At 43.0% G+C, this 14486-nt stretch overlaps 1 protein-coding gene across 1 annotated transcript in view; it reads right to left on the reverse strand.

The window, feature by feature from the left end:
* Positions 1 to 7888: 7888 nt before the first annotated feature.
* Positions 7889 to 14486, reverse strand: part of RSPH14 (radial spoke head 14 homolog) — a 71680-nt gene continuing 65082 nt past the window's right edge. Inside the window, exons 4-6 of the mRNA XM_062504020.1 lie at positions 10404 to 10629; positions 9135 to 9271; positions 7889 to 8148 (exon numbers count right to left, since the gene is read on the reverse strand). Coding sequence (XP_062360004.1) covers positions 7889 to 8148; positions 9135 to 9271; positions 10404 to 10629 — 623 coding nt within the window. The remainder of the gene's footprint in view (positions 8149 to 9134; positions 9272 to 10403; positions 10630 to 14486) is intronic.

Raw genomic sequence — 14486 nt, forward strand, 5'->3', positions numbered from 1 at the left:
GGTTCAGAATTTCCATCCAATATTCTCTCTGCTCATGATACATTTCATATTTTAGGTTCTGAACAAGGCTGCATGAGCCATATTTCATATCAGGTTTTGTGAACTATCTTTTAGGGTTGATGACACTATTTTGATTTTCAACCCTTCCTCTGATCATTCCATTTTCCTTTTCCTTTGGCTGTGATAATTTGATTGAAAAAAGTCCACAACCACTGAGGGACTGTATTACAGACTCAAAACATTGCTTTTGTCCCTCCAAACATGGGATATCTTCAGTAAAGGATTTATGTATATATCCCATTATTAGTTTCCCCCCTTTTTTATCACATTCCATTGGGTTGTGTTTCTCAGTTGTCAGTGGAACACTAACCTCTGAACTGATCACATTTTGGAATTGGGGAACACCTGTCTCAATCTTAAAAAGAATTTTGCTTACAGTAGATTATCTGTTTAAGGTTAACTTCTAAAGGTCCTCCTCTCTTGATATTTTAATATATACCTATACTTGAATGTGAAGCTTTTTATACAAAATACATGTATTATATATACACAGACAATACATTATGTACATGCACTCTATATATTATATATATTTAAAATATATTTTTATGTGTGTGTATACATATTTACTTCTTACTGACCAGTTCCTACCCTGGTGTTTCAAGGATGTCTTTACTGTGGGCTTGGAGTCAATGTACTGCCTCTCTCTATGGACTGCTACAAACCAGCCCACGCCCATGGTGAAACATCCACAGCATTGCAATGCTGAGCTGCATTTTGTAAATACATTGAAGGGCTCTGTACTGCTTTTCTGCAAAGCTATAAATCTTTCCTCTGAAGATTTCATTGAGAAATAGGATTCCTGCTGCATGGCAGCATGAGTTAGCAGTTCAGGAAGGAGAATAGTCACAGCTGTGGGATATCAGCTAAGCCAGGCTGATTGTCTCCACTCGATAAGTTTGGTACCAGCTGGGGACACAGGAAAAGACGGATTTAACACTTCAAAGCAAAAAGCAATAGATCTTTTCATCTCATTCAGCTTCCCGGGGAGTCAAATGTAGAAAGAAGCTGCTAGTTGCTCAGTCAGGCAGTGCCACAAATCCCTGCTCCTTTTTGCGCACGTCGGCAGCACTGTGCTGTGCTGGTGGCACTGTGCTGTGTTAGTGGCACTATGCTGTGCTGGTGACACTGTGCTGTGTTAGTGGCACTGTGCTGTGTTAGTGGCACTGTGCTGTGTTGGTGACACTGTGCTGTGTTAGTGGCACTGTGCTGTGTTAGTGGCACTATGCTGTGCTGGTGACACTGTGCTGTGTTAGTGGCACTGTGCTGTGCTGGTGGCACTGTGCTGTGTTAGTGGCACTATGCTGTGCTGGTGACACTGTGCTGTGTTAGTGGCACTGTGCTGTGTTAGTGGCACTGTGCTGTGTTGGTGACACTGTGCTGTGTTAGTGGCACTGTGCTGTGTTAGTGGCACTATGCTGTGCTGGTGACACTGTGCTGTGTTAGTGGCACTGTGCTGTGCTGGTGGCACTATGCTGTGCTGGTGGCACTGTGCTGTGTTAGTGGCACTATGCTGTGTTGGTGGCACTGTGCTGTGCTGGTGGCACTGTGCTGTGTTAGTGGCACTATGCTGTGCTGGTGGAACTGTGCTGTGTTAGTGGCACTGTGCTCTGCTGGTGGCACTGTGCTGTGCTGGTGGCACTGTGCTGTGCTGGTGGTACTGTGCTGTGTTAGTGGCACTGTGCTGTGCTGGTGGCACTGTGCTGTGTTAGTGGCACTGTGCTGTGCTGGTGGAACTGTGCTGTGTTAGTGGCACTGTGCTCTGCTGGTGGCACTGTGCTGTGCTGGTGGCACTATGCTGTGCTGGTGGTACTGTGCTGTGTTGGTGGCACTATGCTGTGTTGGTGGCACTGTGCTGTGCTGGTGGCACTGTGCTGTGCTGGTGGCACTATGCTGTGTTAGTGGCACTGTGCTGTGTTGGTGGCACTATGCTGTGCTGGTGGCACTGTGCTGTGTTAGTGGCACTATGCTGTGCTGGTGGAACTGTGCTGTGTTAGTGGCACTGTGCTGTGTTAGTGGCACTATGCTGTGTTGGTGACACTGTGCTGTGTTAGTGGCACTGTGCTGTGTTGGTGGAACTGTGCTGTGCTGGTGGCACTGTGCTGTGCTGGTGGTACTGTGCTGTGTTAGTGGCACTGTGCTGTGCTGGTGGCACTGTGCTGTGTTGGTGGCACTATGCTGTGTTAGTGGCACTATGCTGTGTTGGTGGCACTATGCTGTGCTGGTGGCACTGTGCTGTGTTAGTGGCACTGTGCTCTGCTGGTGGCACTGTGCTGTGCTGGTGGCACTGACTGCTCTGTCACCCAGAGCGCTGCCGAGGCTCTGCCGCAGGACTGGCAGCAAGTGCAGCTGAAGGGGAAGGCAGGGCAACCCCTACACGTGCCACAGCACACTGCTCTGCCTCCTGGGCTTTCAGCACTCCCATTTCTTCATCTCCTGACAGGATCTTTGCTTCATTTGGATCTAACGCCAGATTCTCTGGATTCCAGCAGAATTGCTGCTCTTCAGTAGAATTGATGCTGTTCAGCATAATCCCTGCAGGGTCCTTTGCATAGGCCAGATCAAATCAATACTTCATAAATTCCAGTGCAAACCTTAACACAGTGATAGAGTATTTTAAAGACTGTGGAATTAATTGTATTTAATGAACTATGAAGACTTGTATGTATTAAAGTAATTGTATATTTTGAAGTATTTGGTGTCCACAAAGTGATGGGATTTTTATATAATATAATGGAAGACAGAGAAACTTCATTTGGTGTTTAGGTTTTGGTTCTGGGCAATAGTAATGGATGAAAAACAAGCTATTTGGATAAAGACAAATAACACAAGTGATTTCCTGGCAGTCTGAGCAGCCTTTGGATGACCTCCTGGTTAATCAGGCATCATTACATGATTTTCCCCCTCAGAACTACAGAGTTATGAAAATCTAACCCACAGTTTCCCAGGGATATTCACTGTCTGTCCTCAGCAACCTGATTTTAGTCTGGTCTGAAGGTGGATATTTTGGAGGGAAGAACTCAAATGTTTACATAAAGTTTGACAGCTACTGTTGACTCCAGTAATTTTGTAGAATTTCAAAGAAAAATTGCCTTATATCATGAACTGTTGAAAAAATTGGACTGTTTAGCTAACATTAAATGCCAGCTCAGGTTGGTAGCTATTGAATTCACAATTTTAAGGATGGAAATTACTTTTTTTCAGTTTTCAAGGGAGCTCTGTCCATGAGCTGTTGGGGACACTCAGATAAAAGCAGTAGCTTACACTGTTCTAGGCACTGCCATGCTTTAGAGATGGGAACTGTGAGCCCATCCTTTTCCCCAGTGTCTGACTATATATTTTAAATACTTCTGGTTAGTGGTGAGACTCCAAATAAATCTGGCTCACAGGTCCAAGTACCTGCACGTCATGTACAGCATAACACAGCTCTGTTTCAGGGGATCTTGAGACATCCCAGCTTACCCTGTCAGGTGAGATACACAGTTAAAGCTTATTTTAGTGGGCTTTAGTTAGATATACAGAATTATTTTAATAAATTAAAATAAAAGAAAATAAAATACGTACTTAGTAGCACTATCAGCAAATTGTGACACTGCTCTGTAAAGAACACATACTAAACAAAATCTTCCATTTAAGAAATACTACATATTTCTTAGGAAAAATCCTGGAAAAGGGTAATCACTCTTCATTTAATTAGTCTGTATCACCCACAAAAGTGTATCTAAATATCTCACAAATGTTTAGTATTGATGATGATGAGAACACCCTATTGTTACAACTGAGAATTTGGGTTTGTTCCTACTTGGTTACTGAAAAACCTCAAGCACTGAAATGCCAAGGGAGGGAAGGTGTGTGACTTGGCTTGGAATAATTCTGCAGTAGCCATGGTTTTGTTTTCAGCAGACTGTCTGGCCATGGTGAATGAGGCCATGGCACAAGGCTGAGCTCCTCAGGTGCAGGAAATTGTGGTGATTGGAGTCCAGCAGCAGCTGGGATTGCCTGGGGACAGCTCCCTGACCTTCCTGTATTGGTAAAACCAGGAGTGTTCTTGTAAAGCAAAAGCCAGCACAAAAATGAGGAGCAAAGGTAGACAATAAATCCATGCACTGTTAGTCTTGGTATTTGAAGGGCACCTGAGCTCATTGGTTTGAAGTGCTGAGCCCAAGAGCTTCAGAGCTGACAATTCTGGGGACAGACTGCACAGACAAGGGTTGGGCACAGGCTGTGGGGTGACAGCAAAACTGCTCTCAGGAGAGCTGCTGGCTCCTTTAATTTGTTTAAATTATTGTTTAAATGTGCCAGCTGCAGGTGTTACTGTGCCCTGCTACAGTGGTCTCTGGGGGAGCAGAGAACCCAGAGAGAGGGAAGGGAGCAGCAATCGGAGACCTTCCCTTGTGCTGCACTGAGAATCTGTAGTCCCAGATTTAGTAACATGGGCAATAAACTACTGAAGGAGATGAGAAATGCAAAAAACCCCTGGTTTCATTTGGTGATTTGTGGCATTTTCACATGGAGTGTGTACTGTAGGCCTGTGCTGGAAAACCTAAAGGACAGAGCAAAACTTCACTCACTCCACCAATTTCTACCAGTTGTTCTGATGCAAGACAATGTAAGTAGTGCCTCAAGTTATTGTCCTTATTAGTAATAATACAGGTTGCCTTTTTTGTGCCTCCTGAAGAACATTCCTTCCTGCCATCTACCATGGGCAGCTGTGAGAAAGAGTAATTCCCCCTGAGCTCCTGGGCCCACCCTCTCCTCACCTGGCAGAATTGAGGTCAGAGTACCTGTGCCTGCCTGGATCAGCACCTCCCCTACTTTTCTGAAGGTACCTGGAAGAGCCTCAGGCTGAGGTGTGAGTTTCTTGTCACTCTGTGCAGCATTATTGCTTACAGTATTGGAGCCTATAATTTTTAAAATGCAGCTTATATGCAAGGTAAGCTAAGACAAATTATTAAAATGGTTTTTATTCATTCAAATTGCAAAATTTGTCTTGCTAAAAATAGTTCCTGTGCTTTGAGCATATTAGCTTTGTGTGTGGCTGTCTCTGCTCTTCTGGTTTAATGTCATTAGCTAAATCTGACTTTGCCAGACTATCTTGTTAGACAAATCTCTCACTATATGATTTTTAACTTTTTTAATAGAAAACATAGTGGTGGGAAGCAAATATACTCCTTGCTTTGAAACATAGATAGAATTAAAAGCTGCCATTTTCCAGAGCAGGACAGAATGATTTCTATTCCTTGGCCTTCTGAAAGTGTATAGGGACAGGGGAAATGACTCTGTTGTTGCAAGAACAAAGAGCCATAACATTCTTAACCTTCTGGAAAGGGTTAGAAAAAATTTAATGTGACCTCTGCTTAGGTGGGACACAAGACTCCACAGGGAAGTCTTGTTTCTCATGGATGCAGCTGTCTTGCCTTCTGGTGTTGTGAGGATTGTTGGGCAACTGGTTTGAAAACTCAATCCGTGTAGAGTTTAACTGCATTAATTCCAGTATTGACCCGGGACCACATTAATTATATCTGGGCCTTAATAACTGTTGGCTTCCAGCTAAAAAAGCAAATGGATTTCATTGATGTTAAAAATCTGCCTTGGTGCTAAAGCCATCGGAGTGTAGAGGACTTTGGAAGGCACAGTGCTAAAACCAGAGACTTGCTGTACACACAGCATTTCCTTTGAAACCTGGAGTTTAGTTAGGGTTAGTTAATTAGGGTGTGAGGTGCCAGATCCTGATATGTTAATTTAAGTGTTTATAATGTGTATGAAGCAATTCAGAAAGATGTTCAGTATTTTTGTGACCAAGTCTGTGGCAGCTTTATTATGGAGTATTCCTGACTGAAAGCTAAGTCAGTCCAGGAGAAGTGTTCATCAGGTGTTCCTTTGATCCAGCCAATTGTTCTATTGACACCTACAGTGCTAATTGATTCCCAGCCTCATGAAATGGGGACTCTTGTCCATTATCCCAAAGCAGGGAATTAGCCCTCAGCACAGCATGGGACTTTTGATTATTATATCTGCAACCTTTTTGTCAATAATGCAGCTTTGTAGGTAGAAAACCCCAAGTAAGAGTAGTTCATGGCTGTTCCGTACACAGACTTTAAATTCTGGCATTTGCAGAGGCAGCACATGGTCAGTATAGCCCGAGGGAATTCCTGTCGAGTTTGGAGTGTGGGGGTTTCATGCTGACAGGTGCCAAAGAATTGCTGAGACAAAAGCTGACATGTGGGAGGGCCCCAGTAGTGTCCATACCTCAGAGTTCACCTGAGGCTTTGTTCTGTTTCTGTAGTGCGTGTGTAAGATGAGAATACTGATCCATGTAGAGGCTTTTTGGGGAACAGTTTATATTTTCTTTAAAGCATTGATTATGAAGATACTTGGAATGCAGTACTTAAGGTCCAAGGTAGTTTCTTCAAGTCAGAGCAGTTCAGTGTGGATGGTCTTCTTCATCTAACAAGCTAATTATTCTGGGAACTCACTGAAGGGTGATATCTGAATTATCTGGGAAGGCTCTGACAAGGTTGTACCTGGGCTAAAATGATGAATTTTACCAGATTTTCCTGCTCTTCTGTAGGAGCAGCTGAGCCTACACTGTGCTGCTTTAGTCCTTTAACATGTTATTAAAGCTGCCTGACTGCTCCTACTGAGTTGGATGAACTCTGGCACCAATATGTATTACATGTGAGTGCCTTATGTGTTTAAAAGGCAGAGTTCCTCCAAGATCCTGCCTGGAGGGAATGAATCCAACTGACTCAATGCTTTTAAATCACATCTTTATAGGAGTGGAAATTCACCCTTTGGTTAGGTTATGGAAGAGAAGCATTTTAACTGTAAACACTCCTACAGGAAGAGTTTATACTGTGTGTAAGGGTAATGCAGTTTGCAGTGTGACCGTGGGTTTGAATGGAAAAGCAGCCCTGACAACTCCTTTTAAAAACCTGATGCAGCTTCTCTGTAGCTACAATTCTGGGTATAAAGCTCCCATGTAAGAACACAAGTGAAAACAAATGGGAGTTGCTGTGAATCTGCACCAGCTGCTCTGTCACATCTTCCTTGGTGGCTGAGAATGGCCAGGGCTGTCCTGCTCATTTGTGTTATTTCTCTGCCCAGGCGTCTCGTTGAAGTCTCTTAAATTACCCTCTTGTGACTGCAGACAGAAGTTTGCAATGTGTCTGTAGCAACTAGCCTTGAACTCCCGGTGAATAAAATACTACTGAAACTTCTCACCACTTCCACTGCCCTTCAGCTCAAGCCCTGAGGTGCTTTTGTTCCCTATTATAAGCAGTTGCAATTAGGGACCAGAACCCTCTCCTGTTGGAGAGGCCCCAACACAGCCTTACCAAGGGCTACCCTAGTAAAGGCTTTCTGACTTTGGTCTTAATCCAACGTTCAGCAAATGTTTTCAGCAAAATTATTGTACATTCCTGTTGTTAGATCAATTTGTCAATACAGGCAAGACTGCTGGAGGGGTTGATTGTGAACCTTTCTAATATAATTAATTATTGATTAGTGTTTGATAGGCTGAGGTTTCAAAAAAAAAAGGAAAAAAGGAGAACATTATGAAGAAAACAAAACCAAAAAGGGTTGGTGCCTTATATCATAGGAAAATCTTGGTAACTTGGACCATAACTCTAAGTGGAAAACTCCACAACTCCACACTTACTAAATTTTCTTCTCCATTTTTCTGCTTGTGACCTGCAATATAGATGTTGCCAAATGACTTTTCAGGACGAACTGATCCAGACTAAGTGAAGAAGAGAGTTCTGGTGTTGAAGGTCTCATATAATCATGTACCTTTTACAGCCAGACAACAACAGAGGGCAATAGATCTCTAGAAAAGATCGCGGCTGCAGAAGGGTTTCCAGTCGATCACGGCGATGGCGATTTCGGCAGCTCTTTGCACGGCCTCGCTGGGATCGTGCAGACACCGCTGAAACGCGCCCCTGTGACCCAGCAGCGTCTTGCGGCCCTCTGGCAGCTCAGCCAGCAGGGTGAGGGTTTGGATTGCGTTCAAACGCGCTTTGCTGGTTTCCTCAGCAACCAGCGCCAGTAAAGGTGGAACGGCTTCAGCACCCATGGCTGAGGATCTCCCTGTAGGGAAAGAAACTGCCTTTGAAATGTGTTATGACATCTAATCATCATCCTTTTGGACTGACACATTCCATTCCCTGCCCGGCTACAGCTCTGAACAGCCCTGGAGGTGCAGTGCAGAGGCAGAACATGCTCTTCTTTCAGAGACCAAGGTTGGCTCCCAGCTGGTTATTTTTAAGGAAAAAGATCTTTCATGGTTAACTTCATCTGTCTTGCACATTAGTATTTAATTTGCAACAAATTATATAAAAATATACGAGGCACCAAATGATAGAATAAACTATGTTTTGCATGGGGGTGAGGAGTGGAGTGTGTTAGATGCCCTTAAGAACATCCTCCAGTCTTTCATTTTTAAAAACACTTCAAAGACCGAGATCCACTCCTGAGTTGTCTTTGGAAGCTCGAGGAAGGTTTGCAGAGGAGGACTGGAACACAACTGCTGTTATTGAGTCTTTTATGTCTAATTACTCATTCATCACACTGGAAATTTAGCAGTTAGTATTTTCTGTGACATGTAAGTTACCTGGGAGAGATACAGATCTTATTAATATGCATTACTCTCCCAGCTGTGAGAGAGGAGCTGCCTCTAATCCCAGAATGTTTCCAGAGAGCAGCGCTCCTCTGCTGAGCACTGATGAATTCAGTGCAGCCACAGGTTTGTGGATCTCTGTGTGGTCCGGAGTTGCATGGAAAATCTTCCCCCTCTGGAGGGAATTGATGCAGGTGAGGTAGATAAATAACTTCTTGACCTACTTAGGGGAATGAAATCTGAAATATCCTGTCCCCCCCAGGCACTGTGACAAAGCAACAATAGTTGCTAAAGACACTTACAAAGAAATGTCCCAATCTTAGAGTTTCTTGAGAGCATTAACACTGTCACAAACTGAGGACTTGGGGAGTGTGGGGTGGGCAAATGTTTTGTTACTTAGCTGCCCTAGAATAGCATTTCCAGGAGGTACCCCAACAGAATTGCCTGTGTCACTCACCCTGAGGTGTAACAACAGCAAACATCAGCGCTCCTGCTGAGTTAGCTTGAACTTCGGGCTCTGTGTGTTCCAGCAGGCTCACCAGCACGGGAATCACCTCTTCTTTGCACACCGCAGTTTTCCCCTCGGCATGAGAACTGCAGAGAGAAGATGGTGAACTTGCTTCCTTGATCTGTGCCTGCTGCTCCTGCAGCCCCCCGGCCTCTGGGCAAGCCTGGAGCCCAGCCCAGTCCCCAGTGCCACCAGTGCTATCACACCCTTGCTGTGCTGGATTTTAAAAAAGCTTTCTATGGTACACTGGACACTGATGGGCAGCTGCATGTAACAGGATGTAGGATTAAGGGTGCTACCGGTCCTAATTGCAATGGAGTTAGAAACCTGTCTGATGAAGCCTCTAGAGATTTAAGAACCTGCTAAATCAGAGGGCTGAAATTAATTTTTCTCCCAGATAACTTTTCTCTCTTTCTTTCCAGCCTCTCTAATGAGGAGAATATTTAATATGGCCCAGCCATTGCAGGGACCTAGAACATAGCTCGTGTCCATATTTCAGTTGCCTTTTGCTTTCTTTCTATGACTCATGTTAATTGTACTCCTTTTCTCTAAGACCTCTCTTTATTATGGACATGAGGAAATGTGTAGTGCCAGTTGACATGTAAACTACATCATCTGCAGACTTTTTTAGACTAGACATTTGTTGAACATTTATTATATTTTCTGGTTGCAGTACAGTGGACTTAAGTTACTCCTTTCATCCATTTTCTGATTAAAAAGTTTGCTTTTTCTGATCCATCACTGCTGTATGTGGCAGCCTGTGGCAGAAAACTATTTCTGTCTTCAATCACAGTGAAAGTTCCCAAGGACCTCTAATATTCTGAGAGAGCACTTTTCCAAAAACATAAGGGAGATTCTCCCTACCTCCATAATGGTCAGAATTGTGTTTCTACAAGATTTTTCATGCATTTTTTTTTTCCTAGCGGTGCTGTACCAGGAAAAAAATCCTGATTCCACTACCAATACTGAAAACAAACAGAAGGAGAAGGAATGACTGATCAGCATCTGTTTTCTTCAGTGATTTACAGCAGTTAGGAATTTTTTAAGCCCCATGTGTCCCACTTTGTTTTACCCATGTATGCATTCAGGCTGATAGTGCTTTACATGTGAAATGTGGCAGCTTCATTGTGTAGTGGAACACAGCTGTGAATGAATGGCATTTATTTACTCCTGCAATTAGTTCTTTCTTGGATTTAAGCATTAGAGAAGTTTCTTTACCTGATTTCTAAGAGGACCCAGGCTGCTTTGCTCCTGATGGCTGTGGAGGGGTGTGAGAGCTTTTCCTTCAGAACAGTAAGGGCACCAGCTGCCAGGGCTTCAGAAACCTCCACACGGAGACAGTTGGAGAGTGTATCAAGGATTAGCTCCTGGATCTCATCCAACTCTGTGTTCAGCTTCAGGACCAGGGTGGGAATCAAGCCAGCCCGCAGGACACTGCCAGCCCCTGCAGAGGGGACAGGGAAGGAATGTGGATGAGAGCTGAGTGCAGTTACTACTGCTACCTGCACCTGGAATTTCTTCAGGGGATCAAAATACATGTGGGAATTCATTTCTTTACAGAGAAGTGGGATTGAGAGATGGAAGATACTCCAACACTGACCTCTGCATAAATGTCATCTTAGCATTGCTTCTTTGGGAAACGTCCCCAGAAGTCCTCTAAAGAAATCAAGACCAGGTAATAACCAACATGACAATTGCTTTGATGTTCTCTATAGTTTCTCTATAATATTTTCCCCAAAATAATCCTTGCAAGGAAAATATAGGAAATATATATACATTACAAAGTCACCTTCTATGCAGCCTTTCTAGCTGTTCTCAACATGAACAGGTGCTAAGAGAAGCAGAGACATTGGCCTTTAGAGCTCATTCTTTGATTCTCTATGCTGCTTTCTGGTGGGGGGAAGCCAAGATTTTGGGAACTGTCAGCTTCCTCACACATTTCTTTGTAGTAGTTCTGTCAAGGCAAAAATTTAAATTCTGAACTTTCCAGCAGTCAGTACTCTTGCACTGGCTCCTAAAATATGCCATCAAAGGCAGAGAGATCATAACTTGCCCTGCAAGTGATGTCTTTGCTATGAACAAGAGTCTGATTTATTCCATTTCTTACCCTTTACTAAGTCAACACTGCAACAGCAATGCCAGGGGAAAGCAGAACGTACTGTCCACAAGTAACTATGTGAAAACAAAATTCTCCAGCTTGTCTTGTTGCTAAGACTGATTTTTTGGTTGCTATGAGAAATGTGGCTCCTTTCAAAGTGATTCATATATGGTTAGATAAGGAAGTTTTGTGGATAAGAGTCATCAAGGTATTGTCAAATGACTCTCCACAGCAGAGAGAAGTGAGAAAGAGATTTTAATGACCCTTGGTAGTGCATAGGAGAAATCCCTCACCTTGATAATTGGGTGAAAAACAGGATTCTAATCTAGAGGTTATTCTGTTGTACATATTTGAGGCTTTGCTAATACTGAGTAACTTCTTATGTTACTGACTTATTTGGATCCACGTTACAATGCCAAGGCAAAGAAATGCCTTGGGGTGATATTACAGCTCTACTACCTGTGCTACATTTGGGGGTCAGTTTCTGTGAGAATTCAAATAAATACGGAAAACCAGTTCCAAGACAATTCACTTTGAAGGCTAACAGTATTTTACAAACATTTTACAAGGATTTTACAAGGATTTCTCCTTGTGCCAGAAAGGAAAGTGAAATAATGTTCTTTGAAGCTGTGGCTGTGTGTCACTACACAGGGGAGTTGGTGCTTTCACAGTGAAACAATCCAACCAAGCCTATATTGTTCCCTGGAGGAACAAAAGAAATTTGTCAAAGAGTAACTCCAGCCCATCTATACTGTCCCTGCAGAAGGATGTGTAAAGGACACCTGCACTCCTGCTCTGGCCAAAGACTCTGTTGGAGGGTCCCTTCCCAGCTCGTCCATCACCTGCATCAACACTCTCGACAAGGATCACTGGGGTTTGGATTGTACATTATAGATACAGAAAGGTTTTGGCAGGTTAGACAACAGCAGGAGTATGTCTGGGTGTTCTCCATGCCTTATGGAATGCCAGGCAATATGAAAGTCACTAGTGAACTGCTCCCAAGGAAGCAGTCTAAAGCAGTTAAACCATAACCAGAATTCCTTTAGCCACACTTCCCAAAAGTCTTTTGAAATGGCCTGGGAAATGCAAAATTTTTCACATGCAACTTTTAAAACTCCCAACAAAGCGTTTTATGAAAAGAAACTGTGGCCTGAGTGCATGAAATTGGGATCCCCAGACTGTCCACAGTCCCCACATGCACTTCTAAATTCTGGGTTGCTGTGGAAATCAGTACAGAATCTCAGTTTTGGAGCTACAGTTTCAGAGGAAGAGTAATAAATCAGAGGTGACACACTTAAGCTCACACTGCTTGTCTCAAACACCTGTGTGTAGCTTTAACTTACATGGATTCCAATGTTTCTTGGGACAGTCCGTAAGGAAACCCTCTTTTCACAGTGCAGACACACTGTGGTTTGAGCCCAGAGAATCTACTGCTGGATTTAACTTAACTTTCCATCCGTCCATAACCAATGCTGCTGTATAATTCCCTCTACCTCCCTCGTGCTGAGAGATGTACTTGGCTCTTTCATATTTTTTTGTACATGCTTTCAAATTCTTACTAGCCATTTTTTAACCTATCAGCTTAAGTTTCATCTTCACTTTGCTGTGATTCCCTCTTTTTCAGGACTTCCTTGCTAAGTTCTCACAAGTCTCTTGATCACTTTATCATCATACAGCCAGGAAGTATAACCAGCATTCTTTGTGTCTGGGTGTTTCAATTAGCTTTAATGTATTCTACCAATACATTCATCCAGCCAGGGCTGCTTTCATTGGCCCTTAGCTTTATTCCTTCCAGTTAATGTTTATTGACTTTCTTTGCCTCAGTCATCCCTCATTCATTGCACTTCATGTCTTCTTTTGGTGCTGGCCTTTACTATGGCACTGCAGTTCCTGGGTGTGAAACCAAACAAATCCATTTTCTATCTGTGTCTACCAGCTGCTGAGATAACAATGTTATCTAGGACAGCTTTGATTTTGTGCAGCCATTAAGAAATATTTATTCTGGGGCTACTGGTGCTCATTTTGTCTGAACACTTGGGATGTTCTAAATTTTTTTTAATTTATTTTTTTTTACCAGGCCAGGTCTCTGTACCAGGAGCTTTCTTGTCTACTGTTTTTGTCAAGCTGTCTGAGCTCAAATGCTGTCGTGCTACTAGAGGGAGCTTCCCAGATATAAATATAGAAACAGAGATGAATTGTTTGACCTTGTCAAAAATCTCAATGTGGTGGAGAGGAAAGGCCATCCACAACAACAAAAAGAGATTACCTAACACTGAGACTGAAATTTCCACGTGGAAATTCGTCATGGTTTTCCCAAGGGAACCACAGGTTGAAAGGTCTAGGGAGGGAAAAGGGAGGAGGCAAAATCAGTGGCAAATTGTTTGGAAGTCACTTGTAAATGAGAGTGGTCCCAGATCCTTAGGTCTTAGTGAGTGAGCAATAGGAGGGGAAGGTAAGCTGGGCTTCCCAGTAATCCTGTACTGAAAAATACAGTGACATCCTCAGGATATTGACTTTTTAATTAAAATACTGCCCTTTCAAAGGGGATTTGTCTATTGCAGAGAGTGTTCTAGATACCATGGGCCCAGTGCAGTAGTTGGGAAAAATGTTTTCAAAATGTAAATAGTTGCATTTGCAGCTACATTGTGAATGTCATTATTGATCTGTTTTTCTGAGAACTTGTAATCTTCCCTTGGGCTGTTTTTTATCTGAGCACTCATCTCTTCCATCTCATAAGTCTCTGGCCACTCTCATCATCCCTTTCCTGATTTTTTTTCAAATAGGCCCAAAGAGGAAGTGCCATTTATTCTGTTCTCTCAGTATGGCTGCAGGGCATGTAAACAAATTAAATTTTGTAGAAGACAAAGATGTTACAGTACATAACAGTGGTGTTTTGTTTTGGTTTTCAATTACATAAATCACATTGCAAATAATTTTCCTTAAAAAAGCTGGTTTTCAACTCAAAATGGTCTGGTCTGAAGCGTGTGCCTCATGCATGGCCACAAAGTGATGATTGGTGTAATAGAACATAGAAAAATAATATGGAAACACAGATTCTCTAGAATATGAATCTTTGTTGGTACCTTGGATGTCTCTCTGCGACAGTCACACAACTATTTGAAATGCTCAGTAAAGGCATTTGTGCTTAGGAAGGGGGCACACAGGAAAAGTAGAGCAGAGCCATGGGTAGGGAATCTGCTGCC

This window comes from Cinclus cinclus, chromosome 17 (assembly GCF_963662255.1).
Source record: "Cinclus cinclus chromosome 17, bCinCin1.1, whole genome shotgun sequence".
Taxonomy (NCBI): Eukaryota; Metazoa; Chordata; class Aves; order Passeriformes; family Cinclidae; genus Cinclus; species Cinclus cinclus.